General features: G+C 43.7%; 1 protein-coding gene across 2 annotated transcripts in view; it reads left to right on the forward strand.

Moving 5' to 3' along the window:
- The first annotated feature begins 9,535 nt into the window (after nucleotides 1-9,535).
- CCDC117 (coiled-coil domain containing 117) overlaps nucleotides 9,536-17,545 on the forward strand; it is an 11,284-nt gene continuing 3,274 nt past the window's right edge. The window contains exons 1-4 of one of the 2 annotated variants that reach the window (XM_010828715.1): nucleotides 9,536-9,830; nucleotides 10,522-10,575; nucleotides 14,878-15,102; nucleotides 15,543-15,680. In XM_010828715.1, coding sequence (XP_010827017.1) covers nucleotides 9,649-9,830; nucleotides 10,522-10,575; nucleotides 14,878-15,102; nucleotides 15,543-15,680 — 599 coding nt within the window. In that variant the 5' untranslated portion in view covers nucleotides 9,536-9,648. The remainder of the gene's footprint in view (nucleotides 9,831-10,521; nucleotides 10,576-14,877; nucleotides 15,103-15,542; nucleotides 15,681-17,545) is intronic. The other variant, XM_010828716.1, reaches the window with a different exon arrangement.

The raw sequence follows: 17,545 nt of genomic DNA on the forward strand, positions 1-17,545 counted from the left end.
AGCCACCAGGGAAACTCCCCAAATCCAAGTTCCCAGGCACCAACCAAGGGCCAACCTTGTGAGCAGCACTTTCTAAGGATGTTCAATCTTGGGATTCCCTGGTGGCTCAGATGGTAAAGCATCTGCCTGCAATGTGGGAGACCTGGGTTCAATCCCTGGGTCAGGAAGATCCCCTAGAGAAGGAAATGGCAACCCACTCCAGTACTTTTGCCTGGAAAATCCCATGGACGGAGGAGCCTGGCAGGTTACAGTCCATGGGGTTGCAAAGAGTCGGACACGACTGAGCAACTTCACTATAGCTTCACTCAATCTCAGGGCAGCTGAGTTAACTGTTTTCTCCACAGAAGCCAAGGGGCAGTCCTGTCACAGTTGAGGGAGTTATATGACCAGTAATCTATGATTGCTAAAGGGCTTTTTCCTGTTTGACCACAATCAGGCAAAAAGAATGGAGAAGGTAATGGCACCCCACTCCAGTACTCTTGCCTGGAAAATCCCATGGGCAGAGGAGCCTGGTAGGCTGCAGTCCATGGGGTCACGAAGAGTCAGACATGACTGAGTGACTTCACTTCCACTTTTCACTTTCATGCACTGGAGAAGGAAATGGAAACCCACTCCAGTGTTCTTGCCTGGAGAATCCCAGGGACGGCAGAGCCTGGTGGGCTGTCATCTACGGGGTCGCACAGAGTCGGACACGACTGAAGCAACTTAGCAGCAGCAACAGCAGCAGGCAAAAAGAAAGATGCTGCTAAGTGACCACCTAGTGTGTTCAGTGGCAAGGGACAAACAGCTGCAGCAGACTAAAGCTTTGCTTTGGCAAAGAATTCCTTTGGTTCTGTCACTTTTGATAACATGTTGGTTATATCAGATGGGGCCAGATGAAAAAAGAAAGAGACGACACCATTTTTCCTTTCTAGGGGCCGCAGTCGGAAGGCAAGAGAAAGTCAGGAGAGTTGAGAGGGGTGAGGGCTCCAGGCAGGAAACACACAGAGCGTTGGTGGTGGAAGGGGCTGCCATCAGAGAGGGGTGAGGTCTTGGAGGAATTAGAACATGCCCCATCCCAAAGCTGTGGGGGGAAAAGGAGATGCTACTTGACCCTAGTCCTTGCTGCCATGCTGAGATTCAGACGCTGTGTTGACCATCTCTGGATTGTTTTTAAGAGAAGCTGGAACTGGGATTTTAACAGAAAATTTCCCTGGGACTGCCCATGGAAACAGACAAGCAAGAAAGAGCTAAGTCAGCTGGCGAAAGGAGAGAAGCGAGAAAGGCTTTTGCAGAGGAGGTGATGGCAGTAAGGTAAAAAATAAGACAGTTCAGGAACTTCCTGGTGATCCAATGGTTAAGACTGTGCTGCCAATGCAGGAGGTCATGAGTTTGATCCCTGATCAGGGAACTAAGATCCCACATACCAAGTGGTATGGCCAAAAAAATTTTTTAAGTAAAAAAATAATAATAAAGTGTACAATTCAATGGTTTTTTTAAAAAATGAGACAGCTTATCCGGTGGACTGAGGAAGGAAGTTAGGTTACTTGTGATACCGCAGATTTCAGAGATTCAGACAGAACTGGGTTTTGCATCTGGAAGTTCCTCTTACCGTGTGACCTCGAGCAGTTAAGTACATTTTTCTCATCTGTAAAACAAGCATAACTATAGCACCAGCCTTAATCATGACAAAGTACAAATATGACATCAAGAGTGAAGAGGATATAAAATAATGGACATGAAGTGCTCAGCACAAGGCCTGGCGATGCACTCACCAAATATTCGTGGGAAGCACAGAATGATGTGGGAGCAGAGAAGAGCAGCCCCTAACCTTGACCAAGGGTTAGAGGTGGAATCACAGAGGCTTCCTGGAGGTGGTGCCTCATGGTAAGCTGAATCTTGAAGGTTAGAAGGCATTAGCATTTTCTGGTAGGTTAGCAGGAAAAATGGCATGCACGAAAGTAAAGAAGACTCTTATTGCAAGGAGGTGACAGCAGGAGCAAGGAAGGGGTAGGGATGGTGTTCAGAAGGAAGCAGCCAGATCAGGAGGGTGTAGACAACTAGAGAAAGAGACACATCCGGAGACTTGGGTAGAGCTGACAGCTCATAGTTTCTGATCAAAGGCAACGTGGTGGTGAGGGGACAGTAAGTGGACAGATCCAAGAGCATTCTAGGAGGTGTGACCATTAGGACTTGGCAGGTAATTGGCTATGGTGAGGGCTGAGTAAGGGGACCTCAAGTGCCTGGTGTGAGCACTGGGGAGATGGAGAAGCCTTGACCCGGGAAGAGGAGCTGCAGCTTGGGGTAAGGGCTGAGGGAGGGACTGAGCTCTATTTGAACAGGTTGGGTTTGCGTCCTTGGAACTTCCTGTAGATGTTCAGTAGGCAACTGGAGGATGCCAGCAGCTGAGGAAGAATGTCTGGGCAGGGCAAAGAGATCTGGTGGACGGGCATTTAATAAGTACATTATACTCCCCTTCTCCCTGAATCCTCCAATGGGCCCTTTCAGGCAGGAACTATCAGCCCCATTTCACAGATGGAGAAATTAGGGCTTTGAAGAGCAGAGTAGCTGTTTTGAAATTGGAACGTGTGCTGAGGAGATGGTGTATTGAATTAAGAATATGCAGATTATGATCTGCTGAATAACGGGGCACAGAACACCACATGGGGTACCAAGGTAGTTCCCTCAGCATCTGAGCTCCCACTTTGGGGAAGTGAAACTCATGGGGTGATTTTGATTGAAGGCAAAGTTTCAATATGCCCACACAAAGGAAGTAAGTTACAAGAATTTTTACTTATAGATCCCAGATGGGAGGTGGGGTGGTTTATAATGAGTGGGGGAAGGGCAACCCTCAGTCTCACCTCAGGAGTGAGCTGGAGATAGAGAGCAGGGTATATGTGCTCAGTTGCTCAGCTGTGTCCGACTCTTTGTGACCCCATGAACTGTAGCCCTCCAGGCTCCTCTGTCCATGGGATTCTCCAGGCAAGAATACTGGCGTGGATTGCATGTCCTCCTCCAGGGTATCTTCCTGACCCAGGAATCGAACCCACATCTCCTGCACTGAAGGCAGATTCTTTACCACTGAGCCACCTTGGAAGCCTCAAAGAGCAGGGTAGCAAGCACTTATTACTTATAAAGTAATTGGTGTGGAGATCACTAATTTTTTACTTAACCACTTAACTCTTAAGTGGTTACTTTAAAAGGTGCCCTGGGAAAAGCAAAGTGAGAACTGAGCAGCAAGCACCCCAAACTCAAGTCCTTATCTAGATGTTCAGACTCTGGGTGTGATCAGGGTTATCACCCTGTAAAATGTCTGGGCAGCAACTCAGAACCCCGTGTGTTTTTCTCATCATAGAAGAGAGGCTGAGTTCACTAACTCTGTTGTTCTTTTATAAGATTGTTTGGCTTTCCGGGTCCCTTGCTATTCTGACAGGAGTGCAATACTGCGGTGTAATTCTGACACTAACCATCTACAGTTGGCATCAGACTCACCAGGTTTAAGGGCACAGGATTGGGTCAAACAAGATTTCCCTTATTTCAGATGCCAGCGTCAAGTGGGGTCACCTATGCTTATGACAGACTAGCCACAAATCCAGGAGGTTCCCATGACACCTCTTAGGTTCAACAGTTCACTGGAATGATTCCCAGAATTGAGGGGAAGTTATACTTTGATTACAGCTGTGTTGTAAGGGTACAGAAGAAAGGGTACATCTTATGTCTAGTATAAGATGTAGTGGGGAGGAGGGGTGTTCTTGAGTGCAGTTTCCATGACCTCTCCCTATGCATTCAGAGTGCTTCATCCTCCAGCATATCTATGTGTTCATCATCAGAAAGCTCCAATGAGCTCTGGCATCCAGTTTTTACTGGGGTTTTACTGTGTAAAACCAGCCTAGACAGCATATTAAAAAGCAGAGATATTACTTTGCCAACAGAGGTCCGTCTAGTTAAAGCCATGGTTTTTCCAGTAGTCATGTACGGATGTTGAGAGTTGGACTATAAAGAAAGCTGAGAGCCGAAGAATTAATGCTTTTGAACTGTGGTGCTAGAGAAGACTCTTGGGAGTCCCTTGGACTGCAAGGAGATCCAACCAGTCCATCCTAAAGGAAATCAGTCCTGAATATTCATTGGAAGGACTGAGGTTAAAGCTGAAACTCCAATACTTTGGCCACCTGATTTGAAGAACTGACTTATTGGAAAAGATCCTGATGCTGGGAAAGATTGAAGGCGGGAGGAGACGGGGACAACAGAGGGTGAGATGGTTGGATGGCATCACTGACTCGATGGACATGAGTTTGAGTAAACTCCGAGAGTTGGTGATGGACAGGGAAGCCTGGTGTGCTGCAGTCGGTGGGGTCGCAAAGAGTCAGACACGACTGAGCAACTGAACTGAACTACTGTGTAAATATTGTTGACTGAATCATTGGCCATGTGGTTGGATTCGATCTTCAGTCTCTTTTTTTCTCCCTGGGTGCTAGGCTGGCTCAAAGCCCCAACCCTCTAATCACATAGCTGGTCTTTTTGATGACCAGCCCCCTTTTGGGATCACCTCATTCATTAGCATAAACTGAGGAATAATCCATAGAGCTCATAATACACACACACACCTATCAGTCAGGTAATTCTCAGGATACAGAAACACTCTCCAGAATCAGAGATAAAGGCCAAAATCTTTGTTACACAACAGTTGCATTTCTGTATGAATTTTAAAATCACTTTGTCAATATCTGCAAAAAAAGCTAGAATTTTTATAAGGATTGCATTGAATCTGCAGATCAATGTGGGGCGTATTCAGTATTAAAACAACAATATTGGACTTCCCCAGTGGTTCAGTGGTTAGGGCTCTACCTACCAATGCAGGAGGCATGAGTTCAATCCCTGATCAGAGAACTAACGTCCCACATGTCTTGGGTGCAGCAAAAAAAAAAAATTTTTTAATTTAAAAACTATTAAACAATATTAAGTGTTTTGATCCATGAACATAGGCAGACTTTTCATTTATTTACATTCTTTAATTTCTTTCAAATGTTTTATAATTTCAGTGTAAAAGTCAGATGCTATTTTGTTAAGAGTTATTCCTAAGTATTTTACTCTTTCTGATGTTCCTGTAAACGAAATGATTTTCATTTCATTTTCAAGATTATTTATTGCTGCTGCTAAGTCACTTCAGTCGTGTCCGACTCTGTGCGACCCCATAGTCGGCCGTCCACCAGGCTCTGCCGCCCCTGGGATTCTCCAGGCAAGAACACTGGAGTGGGTTGCCATTTCCTTCTCCAATGCATGAAGGTGAAAAGTGAAAGTGAAGTCGCTCAGTCGTGTCTGACCCTCCAAGACCCCATGGACTGCAGCCTTCAAGGCTCCTCCGTCCATGGGATTTTCCAGGCAAGAGTACTGGAGTAGTGTGCCATTGCTAGTGTATAGAAATACAATTGATTTTTAAATTTAAATATTGTACTATTTTAAAATAGAAACAGGTATCTTAGTTAATGATTTTAGTGCTTTGATGCAAGAGTTTGGGTTCATAAAATTCTTTCCTGAAACTATTTATCTGCAGACCTGTTCTGCCAGATTTGCCAGAGCAGAGTGCCTCATTCCTAATCTCTGCTCTGAAGTTCTTTCAGGGCAGAAAGTCAGCTACTGCAGTGGCTAATGACCTAATCCTTTTAAAGCCAGATTATGAGTGACATTCTTTAGTTAGCATCTGATTTAGGCATCAAAGTAATACTGGCCTTGTATAATGGATTGGGAAATTTTCCCTCCTCTTCTATTTTCTGGAAGAGTTTGTGAAGGATTGGTGTCAATTTTTCTTTAAATATTCAGTAGACTTCACTGGTGAAGCCATGTGGACTTGGTCTTTTCTTTGTAGGAAAATTGTTTATTACTAATTCAGTCTCTTATCATAGGTCTATTCAAAATTTGTTTCTTCTTGAATCAGTTTTATTAATTTGTTCATGAATGTATCCATTTCATCTAAATTATCTAATTTGTTGGCATACAGGTATTTGTGGTTTTCCCTTATAATTCCCTCTTTCATTCCTGATTTTAATAATTTGAGTCTTTGCTTTCTGTTTCTTGATCTGTCTAGCTAAAGGTTTGTCACATTGCGTTAGCTTTTTCAAAGAATCAAGTTTCCGTTTCATTGATTTCTCTTGATTTTTAAAAAACTGTTTATTTATTTGGCTGCACCAGGTCTCAGTAGCAGCATGTGGGATCTTAGTTCCCCAAACAGGGATGAAACCCATGCCCCCTGCCTTGGAAGTGTGGAGCCTTAACTACTGAACTACCAGGGAAGTCCCTTTTCTATTCTTTATTTATTTCAGCTTTAATCTTTATTACTTCCTCCCTTCTGCTTGCTTTGTATTTAGTTTACTCTTCCTTGTTTCTTTTTTTTTAATAACTTTATTTATTCATTTCTGGCTGTGCTAGTTTTGGCTCATGGGCTTAGTTGCTCCACAGCATTTGGGATCTTCCTGGAGTAGGGACTGAACCTGTGTCTCCTGCACTGGCAGGCGGATTCTTTACCACTGAGCCACCAGGGAGGCCCCCAGATGCTGCTTTTGAGAAGGGGGTCCTCTATTTGGAATGTCATTGGCAAGCCCTGAACATATAGGTTTTTCTCTGTCCTATAGAGGTTGTTGTATTTTTTAAAGCAGGAACATCAATTTTTTAGGGATTGTGATGGTTAATTTTATGTGTCAGCTTGACTAGGCTAAGTGATTTCCTGATAGCTGGTGAAATATTTCTGGGTGTGCCTCTAAGGATGTTTCTGGAAGAGATTGGAATTTGAATTGGGGAACTGAGTAATACAAATGGCTCTTTGATGCGGGGAGCATCCTCCAATCCACTGGGGGTTCTGGTGGTGGTTTAGTGGCTAAGTCGTGTCCGACTCTTGCAACCCCAGTGACTGTGGTCTGCCAGGCTTTTCTGTCCATGGGATTTCCCAGGCAAGAATACTGGAGTGGGTTGCCATTTCATCCTCCAGTGGATCTTCCTGACCCAGGGATCAAACCTGCATCTCCTGCATGGCAGGCAGTCTCCCGCATTGCAGGCTGATTCTTTACTGACTGAGCCATGGGGACCCTAATAGAACAAAAAGGAGGAGAAAGGGCAAACGGGCTCCCTCCTTCTGCTTGAGCTGAGATATCCATTTTCTGCCCTTGTGCTCAGGCTTTCACACTCAGATATGGACTCACATCAGCAGCTCCCTGATTGCCAGGCCTTCAGACTCAGACTAAATTACATCATTGGCTTTCTGGTTCTCTAGTTATAGAGGGCAGATGGTGGGACTTCTTGGCTTCCGTAACCAAGTGAGTCAATTCCAATAATAGATCTCCTCTTTTATATATATATATATATATATATACATACATACATACATACATACATACACATCCTGTAGTTTCTATTTCTCTGCAGAACCCTGACTAATGCAAGGATCTTCCCTCAAATATGCATTTGGAGGATGCTCAGCAGGGGAAGAAAAGTTTCTATTTCCTTGTAGAAAGCGGTGATGATATAACTAGTTTTGGAATCAATCAAACATTTCCAGAACAACCATTATGAACTGTGAGACCTTGAGATTGGTCCTTCACCTCTCTGAATCTTAGCCTCTTATTCTGCAAAGTGGTGATGATGAGAAGCAGTGCCCTAGCACACGTGTATGTTAGTCGTTCAGTTTTGTCAGACTCTTTGTGACCCCATGGACTATAGCCTGACAGGCTCCTCAGTCCATGGGATTCTCTAGGCAAGAACACTGGAGTGGGTTGCCATTTCCTCCTCCAGGGGATCTTCCCGACCCAAGGATCAAACCTGGGTCTCCTGCATTATGGGCAGATTCTTTACTGTCTGAACCACCAGGGAAGTACAGAGTTGTGGTGGAGGTAATGAGAAGCAGTGCCCTAGCATGGTGAAAGAAAGTGAAAGTGAACTTGTTCAGTTGTGTCCGACTCTTTGCCACCCCATGGGACTGTAGCTTACCAAGCTCCTCAGTCCATGGAATTTTCCAGGCAAGAGTACTGGAGTAGGTTGTCATTTCCTTCTCCAGGGGATCTTCCCAACCCAGGGATTGAACCCAGGTCTCCTGCATTGCAGGCAGACACTTTACCGTCTGAGCCACCAGGGAAGTAAGTGCTCAATAAATGCTCGTTGCTGATGTTTGCTTCTTCCGACTTCTTGTTTTTAACCTCATGTTCTACTCCATCTGGGTTAATATACAATGAGGTGCAATGGACACAAACATTTGGTGCATTGCATCTCATTGTATTGAACATGTTTATTTTAAAAACATTGTCAGCAATTTTCCACCTAGGAATCCATTTACCTACTTGCAAATATATACAAAAAAACTTAGATTTGTCTACACTTAGCCTTACAATGGGGCTTTCCTGGTGGCTCAGACAGTATCAATCCACGTGCCATGCGGGAGACTGGGTTTGATCCCTAGGGTGGGAAGATCTCCGGGAGGAGGGCATGGCAACCCACTCCAATATTCCTGTCTGGAGAATCCCCATGAACACAGAAGCCTGGCGGACTACAGGCCCATGGAGTCGCAAAGAGTAGGACACGACTGAGCTACTAAGCACACACAGCCTTACAATAGAATTCCACTCAACAGTTGAAATGGAAATGAAGTAGAACTCTGTGTGTCCATATGCAACACAAGTGTGAGTTCTTGGTGGTCTTTGACTGAAGGGCATTGACTTTGGTATAAGCAACTCAGACTAGACGATGGTGCCGTTTCCTGAGATGGGAAGTAACTGTCGTGATCGGTGGTTGGGACGGCCAACTCTGCTAGCCCTTTAGCAAGCAGTTGTCTCTAGATGCCCCCAGAGAGAGGCTGGAAGGCTTGCCAATACCGCTCAGGAGAACTCTGAGGGTTTTCCTGATCTTCCATGCCGTTTCCTCTAAAGTGTCACCAACTTCATTTACATTAAAACACCGAAGACTGAAGAAGGAAATGGCAACCCACTCCAGTATTATTCTTGCCTGGAAAAGTCCACGAACAGAGGATCCTGGCAGGCTGCAGTCCATGGGGTCGCAAAGAGTCGGGCACGACTGAGCGACTAACACTTACATGTGCCAAGAAGTGTTCTAACTTAGAACTTCTAAGGGCTCTGCTGCTGCTGCTGCTAAGTCGCTTCAGTCGTGTCCGACTCTGTGCGACCCCAGAGACGGCAGCCCACCAGGCTCCGCCGTCCCTGGGATTCTCCAGGCAAGAACACTGGAGTGGGGTGCCATCACCTTCTCCGTCTAAGGGCTCTAGAGGTTTTAATTCATTTACTTCTCCTGTCAATCTTAAAAACATAGGTACTACTGTTTTCGGGTTTTACTACTGAGAAAACTGAGATATAGAGGTTACTTGACGAGTGAGGATTTGGACCTAGGACCTCTGCTAGGTAGGGCCATACTCCAGCCCCGAAGACGACAAGCCATCTTGTTTGTAGTCCTCAAGGACTTCAGCTCCCAGCAGCCCTCGCGCTAGCAGTTCGCCACACACAACAAATCCCGGCGTGCTCCGGGCGGCTTGGGGTGGAGGGTTCTAGAAGGCGTGACGTGGGGTCGGGAAGCGGGCTCAGAGGCGGGTACCTTTCGGCAGTCGCTGTGGCCGCTGCTGCCGAGCCCGGGGACGCGGACGGCCGGGGCCGTGGGCGCAGCCTCCTCGTCTCCCCGGCGATGGCGGCGCTCGGCCGGCCGTTTAGCGGCCTTCCCCTGAGCGGTGGCTCGGACTTCCTGCAGCCGCCGCCGGCCTTCGCCGGTCGGGCCTTCCCGCCGGGGACGGAGGGCGCCGAGCTGGCCCCGCGGCCGGGACTTCGCGCCACCCCGAGCAGCTCCGGCGGGAGCGCGGCGCGCGGACGGTGAGGAGACCGGCGGGCGGCGGGGGCGGGTGTAGGCTCCGGCGCGGGCTAGTTGACCCTTTTCGCGACCCTGGCGGGGGCTCTTCAACCTCAAGTTGAGGATGAGGAGACATAGCCCCACAGGCGGTTGCCGTAAATCGCGGAGGTCGCACAGCGCGGGGGTCCGGTTCCGACCTCGGCGCGCTAGCGCCGGGAGTGAGGAGAGGTACTCACCCTGGGCGTGCGGGGGTGGGAGCCGGCCAGACCCGGGCCTGGAGCTGCCCTGGGCGCGCACACGCCTCGCTCCCTCCGGACTGCCGCCCGGCAGCTGTTGTTGGCAACTTTAAGCGACTCTCGGACTCTTGAGTTTCCTCATCCGCAACTTGGGAGAGAAATGGGTCCTTCTAGTGGGATCATAAACTAAAGTGCTCACCATGGTGCTTTCCCCGATAGGTTTTCCCTACGCTGGTCGCCCCAGTTTATCTCTCCCAGTCTTGACCGAATGAATTTAGCTTTCAGTGTGATTTTTGTCAGGACCAGCCAACACTTTACCTGACTGACCGTGTGACCTGTATATCCATACCACAGGACAAGGGAGGGGAGAGCTGATAGTAGTGGGGTGGGCAAGATTATCGGAGCCTGAAAGTGGATGCTGAAAGTACCAGCTCAGTAAATTTCTCAACTGACTGAGTTTGTTTGTTTGTTTTAACAGTATTTCAACTCACTGTAGAAAGAAACACAAGCGAGAGGAGGAGGAGGAGGATGAGTAAGTTTCAAGTGCTTTTTTAGTCACTTAACGGTCACTTAATTTAACCTATTTTATATCCATAACTATTTGTTTTTAAGTGAAAAGGTGGAACATCAGGTGTCTCTGAAAGGAGGCCCAAGGAACTGACAACACAGGTTGCCTTTTAGAGCAGTGAGCTGGGCAGGTCAGAGGGAAGCTTCTTAAGGCATAAGCGATTGTCATGTTTGAACTTTGAGGCCTATGAGTATTATTACATGCACAAAATTTTTAAAAATTAGCAGAAGGCAAAATTTTATGCTCCCAGTTCTCCCCAGAGGGTTATCCTTATTGCCTGTTTCCCCTTAAGGAAGATAATGTAAAAATGTGCACGTTTATAGCTGTATAATTCTGGTTTTTTACATTTATTAGTAACATACTGTTAACACTGCAACACTGGTGTTTTCGTTTTACTATCCTGTAACTTGTTGCATATGGACACATAGAGTTCTATCTCATTTCTTTTTCAACAGTTGAGTTGAATTCTGTTGTAAGGCTAGGAATAGGTAATTAACCAGTCTCCCCGTGATGGATTTTAATACTAACAAATCTAAAGTGACCTGGTCTTAAGTTCTTTGTGTTTGTAATTAGATAAATGGATTCCTAGCTGGGAAATTGCTCAATCTTTAAATGTATGCATTTTGAATTTTAAGCAAGTTGTTGGCAATTTATACTCCTTTAAACTTTGGGAATGTGTGTTTCTCCATCTTCTCATCAGAATTGTATTTTCAAACTTTTTGATCACCTCTTAACTGATAGGGAAAATACTGCATGTCTAAAAAAGAAAATGAGTAAAAGACATCCCCTAAAGAGGATATCAAAATTACCAAACAAATGAAAAGATATTCGACCTCATCAGTCTTTAGGGAAATGCATATTAAAAGCACAGTGAGAAAGTACTCCACTACCAGATATTGGAGGGTTCTGTAGCACCAGGAACTCACAGACACTATTGGATAAGAATGTAAATTGCTATAACACTTTGGGAAGCAGTTTTGAATGAGTTGAAGGCACACATACCCATTTACCCAGCAGTTCTTTTTTTTGACTACACATGCTCATCGGAAGACATGTACAAGAAAGTTTATGGCATCCTTGTTCATGATGGCTCAAAATTGGAATGTCCCTTAACAGTATCTGAACATAATAAATTTTTGCTGAGTTCAGTTCAGCGAAAAAGAAACACTGAACCACACTTACCAACCCAGATGTGTCTTATAAGCATAGTAGGAACAAAAGAAACATAGCACAAATGTATACATATTCAGTATAATTCCTTATATAAGGGTCAAAACCAGGCAGAACTGAAAACTTTTAATATTGCATATTTACATACATGATAATGTATATTTTTTAAAATGACGTGGTTATTATAAAAGACTGTGTGTACTTAGGCAATGGCACCCCACTCCAGTACTCTTGGCTGGAAAATCCCATGGACGGAGGAGCCTGGTAGGCTGCAGTCCATGGGGTCGCTAAGAGTCGGACACGACCGAGCGACTTCACTTTCACTTTTCACTTTCATGCATTGGAGGAGGAAATGGAAACCCACTCCAGTGTTCTTGCCTGGAGAATCCCAGGGACGGCGGGGCCTGGTGGGGTGCCGTCTATGGGGTCACACAGAGTTGGACACGACTGAAGCAACTTAGCAGCAGCAGTGTGTACTTACGGGGAGGAGGGAATAGAGTACCATATAGGGATGCTGATGGCATTCTGTATTTTGAATATTACTTTCATGGATTTTTGTTTTATAATTATTATATGTATTTTTATGAGTGCAAGCATTTTATAATTAAATTAGATCACTTTTAAGTTTTGTAAATTATATACAATTTTGAACCTCTTTTCCTTTTAAGCAATTTGTGTTTCATTTTGGGTGAATTCTTTATGTTTCTGCAGATCTTTTATTGACTTATTGGTCTTTTTTATGTATGTTGTGTTTTTCCCAGATTTGTTGTCTTTGACCTTTTGTGTGTTTTTTTTTTTTTTTTTTTTTTTTGCCAACAGAAACTTTTAATTTTCTCACCAGGTTGATAATAAACCTACAAGACAGTAGATTTGAAAGTTGCCTCAGTTTAAAAATCTGAGACTTCTCTGGTGGTCCAGTGGTTAGGACTCCATGCTTCCAATGTAGGGGGCGTGGGTTTGATTCCTGATTGGGGAACTAAAATCCTGCGTGTCATGTGGCATGGCCAAAAAATTTAAAATAAAAAACCTCTAGACCAGACAACATTTATGTTCTGTATAGCTTTGGGATTGCTGTGGATGCACAAGGACCTCTTTGCTTTTATCTTTTGAAAGTGTGGAAGTGCTAGTTGCTTAGTCACGTCCAACTCTTTGCGACCCCACGGACTGTAGCCCAAGACTCTCCTCTGTCCACGGAATTCTCCAGGCAAGAATACTGGAGTGGGCCATTCCCTTCTCCAGAGGATCTTCCTGACCTAGGGATGAAACTGAGGTCTCTTGCATTGCAGGCAGATTGTTTACTGTCTGAGCCACCAGGGAAGTTTCCTAGGAGATTATTAAATAATTCTAATGTCATAAATAAAAATTTTGAAGTGTAAAAATCATTGGCTTTAAAAGTTAACCATCTTTAATTTGCAGATGGAGAGATTGAGGCCCTGAGAGGATAAGGGACTGGACAGTTGGATGTCGAACGCCCAGAAGTGTGTTGCCTGCTTGCCACTTCAGTGGCTCTTATCAGAACTTTAAAGTCTTTTATGTCCCATTTTCTCTGGTACTTAATCATCATTGATCTCTATAAAGTTGTTCTGCTCCTTCTTAGATGATTTCTTAATGTGTATAACTTTTTCTTCTGCTTTCCAGAACATCGCATACCTTAGTATTAAAGAAGTGTTTAATTTATGGAGAGACATTCTTAATACTCACTTATGAGTTAAAACTAATAATAAGCTTAGTATTAAAGAAGTGTTTAATTTATGGAGAGACATTCTTAATACTCACTTATGAGTTAAAACTAATAATAAGCTTAGTATTAAAGAAGTGTTTAATTTATGGAGAGACATTCTTAATACTCACTTATGAGTTAAAACTAATAATAAGCTTAGTATTAAAGAAGTGTTTAATTTATGGAGAGACATTCTTAATACTCACTTATGAGTTAAAACTAATAATAAGCTAAACATATGATTGAGATTGTGCTTGGTGATATCCAGGCAATAACGTACTTTTGGTCTAAATACTCAGAGCAGGGCTGGTTGTCTGTTCAGGACACCCCTCAGTAGTAAAGAATCGGCCTGCAGTGCAGGAGACAGGTTCGATCCCTGGGTCAGGAAGCTCTCCAGAGAAGGAAATGGCAACCCACTTCAGTTTTTTGCCTGGAAAATTCCATGGGCAAAGGAGCCTGGCAGGCTACAGTCCATAAGGTCGCAAAAGAGTTGGACATGACTTAGTGACTAAACAGCAACTAAATGTTGGGCATGTTGTAGTGCTTACAAATACTAGTATGCGTTAAGAGCTTGAGCAGTTGAACTTCCCTAACAAGGCAGGTTTTAGTGAGAATCCTCTATGAAAAGCATAGAGGATACAGCACCTGTCTCTGGAATCTGGTGCCCAAAATACAACTCACCTTATGTGACACTTTAGAGGGGGCACTTTAGTTTTCTACATTGTTGTTTCCACATGTGCAGAGTAATCTGAATTGAACTCTTATGGTCTCAGTGAAATGTAAAATTTTCTAGAAAGTGAAGATAGTTTATGTTGCAAGCTGGGAGAAAAGTGCACCCCATTAGGAAGGGACCCATAGAGCAAATGACAGCCTCTACCATTTTTGGCAAGAACCAAGAAATGAGCAGTGTCACCTGCACCTGTCGTACTTGCTGCAGACCTGATGAAGCATGTATTTTTGCCCTAAGGGAATATAGGATGCCTGCAGACCACCTCCTCATATGCCCAGTAGCAGCAGCAGTATGAAAAAGTATGGCTGGCCCTGAATCGCTACTTTGTGATTCTTGGTTTCTTTACTTTCCACTTGACCTTTCCAGAGCTGAGTAAGTAAGAATGACTCTTAAGTTCTCATATCAAACGCTTCTAATCTGGAAAGGCAAAATCTTGCAGGTGCAACCTAATTTGACAGATGTTAAGGGAAACATCTCAGGGTGGCTGTGAGAATGACAGAAAAGAAAATGCGTGATTTTCCATCTTGTAATCACATACTGTCAAAAGTTAAGAGTTTTTTTCATAGCAGAATTTTATTAGCAATGGTGGTGATACATGTTTCATTTGTATCAGTCAGGATTTTCATTGATTTTTTTTTTTTTTCAGTTGTCCAGTAAGAAAGAAAAGGCTAACTGAAGCAGGGCTCTGTGCTGGTCCTAACGACTGGATTCTTTGTGCACATCAGGATATAGAGGGTCATGGAGTAAATCCATGCACTAGTGGCCTTTCTGCACCTGGCATGTTAGATGTTATTTGTGAAGAGATGGATCAGACAACGGGGGAACCACAGTGTGAAGTTGCCCGAAGGAGGCTTCAGGAAATTGAGGACAGGTAAATGGACAGCATATCCGTCTGGCTTCTTGTTGTCCCTGTGTAACATCTCCTCTCTTTCAAGTTAGTCTAATTCATCATCTGGTGATTCCTTAATCCTAAGCCTGTCAAACGATAAAAATCAAGAAGATTAAAGTATGCACTTTAAATGTTAAAGTAAGCGTTTTTCATAGAACTGTACTAAATATTTTCATTTACTATCTCTGAATATTAATTTTTTGGTTTATGAGGGTTTTAGCCTTCAAATTTGGTATCTTTTTTGTCAAATGTAGCTCTTGTGTATATACTTCCTTCTCTCCAAAGTAGAGTTTCATACTTTACTTAACCTTTTGCTGTAGCACCTGTTGAGTTTATCCTTTTTTATTTTAAAAATTTTGTCCAATTAATAGAATATATGTTTAACCAAATAATTTTTTTTCTTCGCATCTGCCTTTGTTTAGAATAATTGACGAAGATGAAGAAGTTGAAGCTGACAGAAATATTAACCGTCTCCCCAGCCTTGTCCTTTCTGATACCATGAAAACAGGTTTGAAGAGGGAATTTGATGAAATCTTTACAAAAAAGATGATTGAGTCCATGTAAGTTTTGGTTTCTCGTTTCCATTCAGCTCTGATCTTTTTTAAAAATTCTTTTAAATGTGTTTTTGGCTGTGCTAGGTTTTCATTGTTGTGCACAAGCCTTCTCTGGTTGCAGCAGTTGGGGCTACTCTCCAGTTGTGATGCTTTCTTGTTGCAGATCACAGGCTCTAGGGTGCACAGGCTTCAGTGTTTGCGTTGCATGGGCTTGACCCTCAGCTTGTGAAATACTGCACCAGGGGATTAAAGCCATGTCCCCTGCATTGGCAGTCAGATTTTTTACCACTGGACCACTAGGGAAGTCCCCTGTTATGATCTTAAAAGGAAGAACCAATGTCTCTAAACACTTCCTGATCACCAACTAAGTGAAAGCTCAGTAGGCTTTATGTTTAGCCCAGGTTGGAGACCTTTTCTTAGTTCATTGGGGTGAGCAGAATGCTGTGCAAGTGGGATTTGGAAGTTCACAGGAGTGGCTGCCTTGCCTATTTACCCCTGGGTTGTTTTGAAGTCCGGAAATGCACCCATAGTCTAATACTTGGGAATGGGAGGATTGGCAAGAAAGAACCCATTCTCTCAAATTACTGTGATAGGTTGTAAGAAGCACACTTGAAAACTACCTGTTTACGTGGCTCTCTCAGTTATCTTGGACCACCATTAAGACCTTGGAAAAAAGTGAAAAGTTTACCAGCAGTCAAAAAAGTTATCACAGAGGCCACAGTCTAGAGCTCATATTTGTATCTCACTGTGAGACAGAGGAAATGAAAGCAAGCGTAAGAACCTAAAAAGCAAAGCAGCCTGGGCCCCATTAACATAAAACTAATGGTAGCCTGTAATTCATGATAATGACTAATCATCGTCCTTGGACTTCGATGGTCTCAAGATGGTCCCTTACTCTGTAAAATACAGTTGTCTGTCAATATCCATGGGGGATTGCTTCTAGGACCCCTACAGATACCAAAATCCAGGGATGCTTACATCTCTTATATAAAATGGTCCAAATCAAAACCCCACAGATATGGAGGGCCAACTGTAGTAGGCAAGATATAAAGTGCCCTGTAGGTGTTTCCTAGAAAAGACTTTCAGTAGACTTGGTACTGTGAGAGTAAGTGTCAGATATCTGAAAACTTCTCTTAGGCTACCAGTCCCACTGGTACTAGGTAGATGACTGTCTTTAGACACTGTGGTTTCTCCTATTGCTGGATGTTAGCTCATGGGGTTTTGCATTAGCCTCCTAGCTTGAGCTTATAATTAACTACCCAGCCCTGAGGGTGAGTAAATAGTTTAGCCACGAGTAAGCAGGTCACATTGCCCCCCAGTGTAAAGCATTAGCACTTGCTGCTCTTGGTAGTTTTCCAGAAGCTAACCTTTGTGGGGTGTTCTTCATTGTTTGTGTTTTATTTTGCCTTGCACTTGGGTCCCAGAAACCATCAAACCATCACTAGATGAAATAGGTTGTGGGGTGGTAGACACAGATAGTGGCTTACTGCACAAAGCATTATATACTTCATAGCTGTACTAATAAGCAAAAGGCTTGCTGAGATATTTTTAGTGTATTTAGCCAGTGTTTCTTTTTATTTATAATGGTTTAGTACAAGATAAAAACCGACGTCTGCTAATACTAACCACAATTTAAGAAGAAACTATAATGTTAAATCAAGGGCCTCTGTGTTTCATATTGAACATTTATATTCTAATCACAGCATTCAGTGCAGCCAGTTGCTTTGCTTACAATGCGTGCAGAACTCTAAAATTTTATGTACTTGAGTGGCCTTTGTAAAGATAAGTTTGGATTGTCATAATTCTCCCTATTTTTATCACATTGCATCCGTGGTTTTTTTTTGGTTTTTATTTTTGGATTTTTTTTTTTT

Source organism: Bison bison, unplaced genomic scaffold (assembly GCF_000754665.1).
Source record: "Bison bison bison isolate TAMUID 2011002044 unplaced genomic scaffold, Bison_UMD1.0 scf7180017864495, whole genome shotgun sequence".
Taxonomy (NCBI): Eukaryota; Metazoa; Chordata; class Mammalia; order Artiodactyla; family Bovidae; genus Bison; species Bison bison.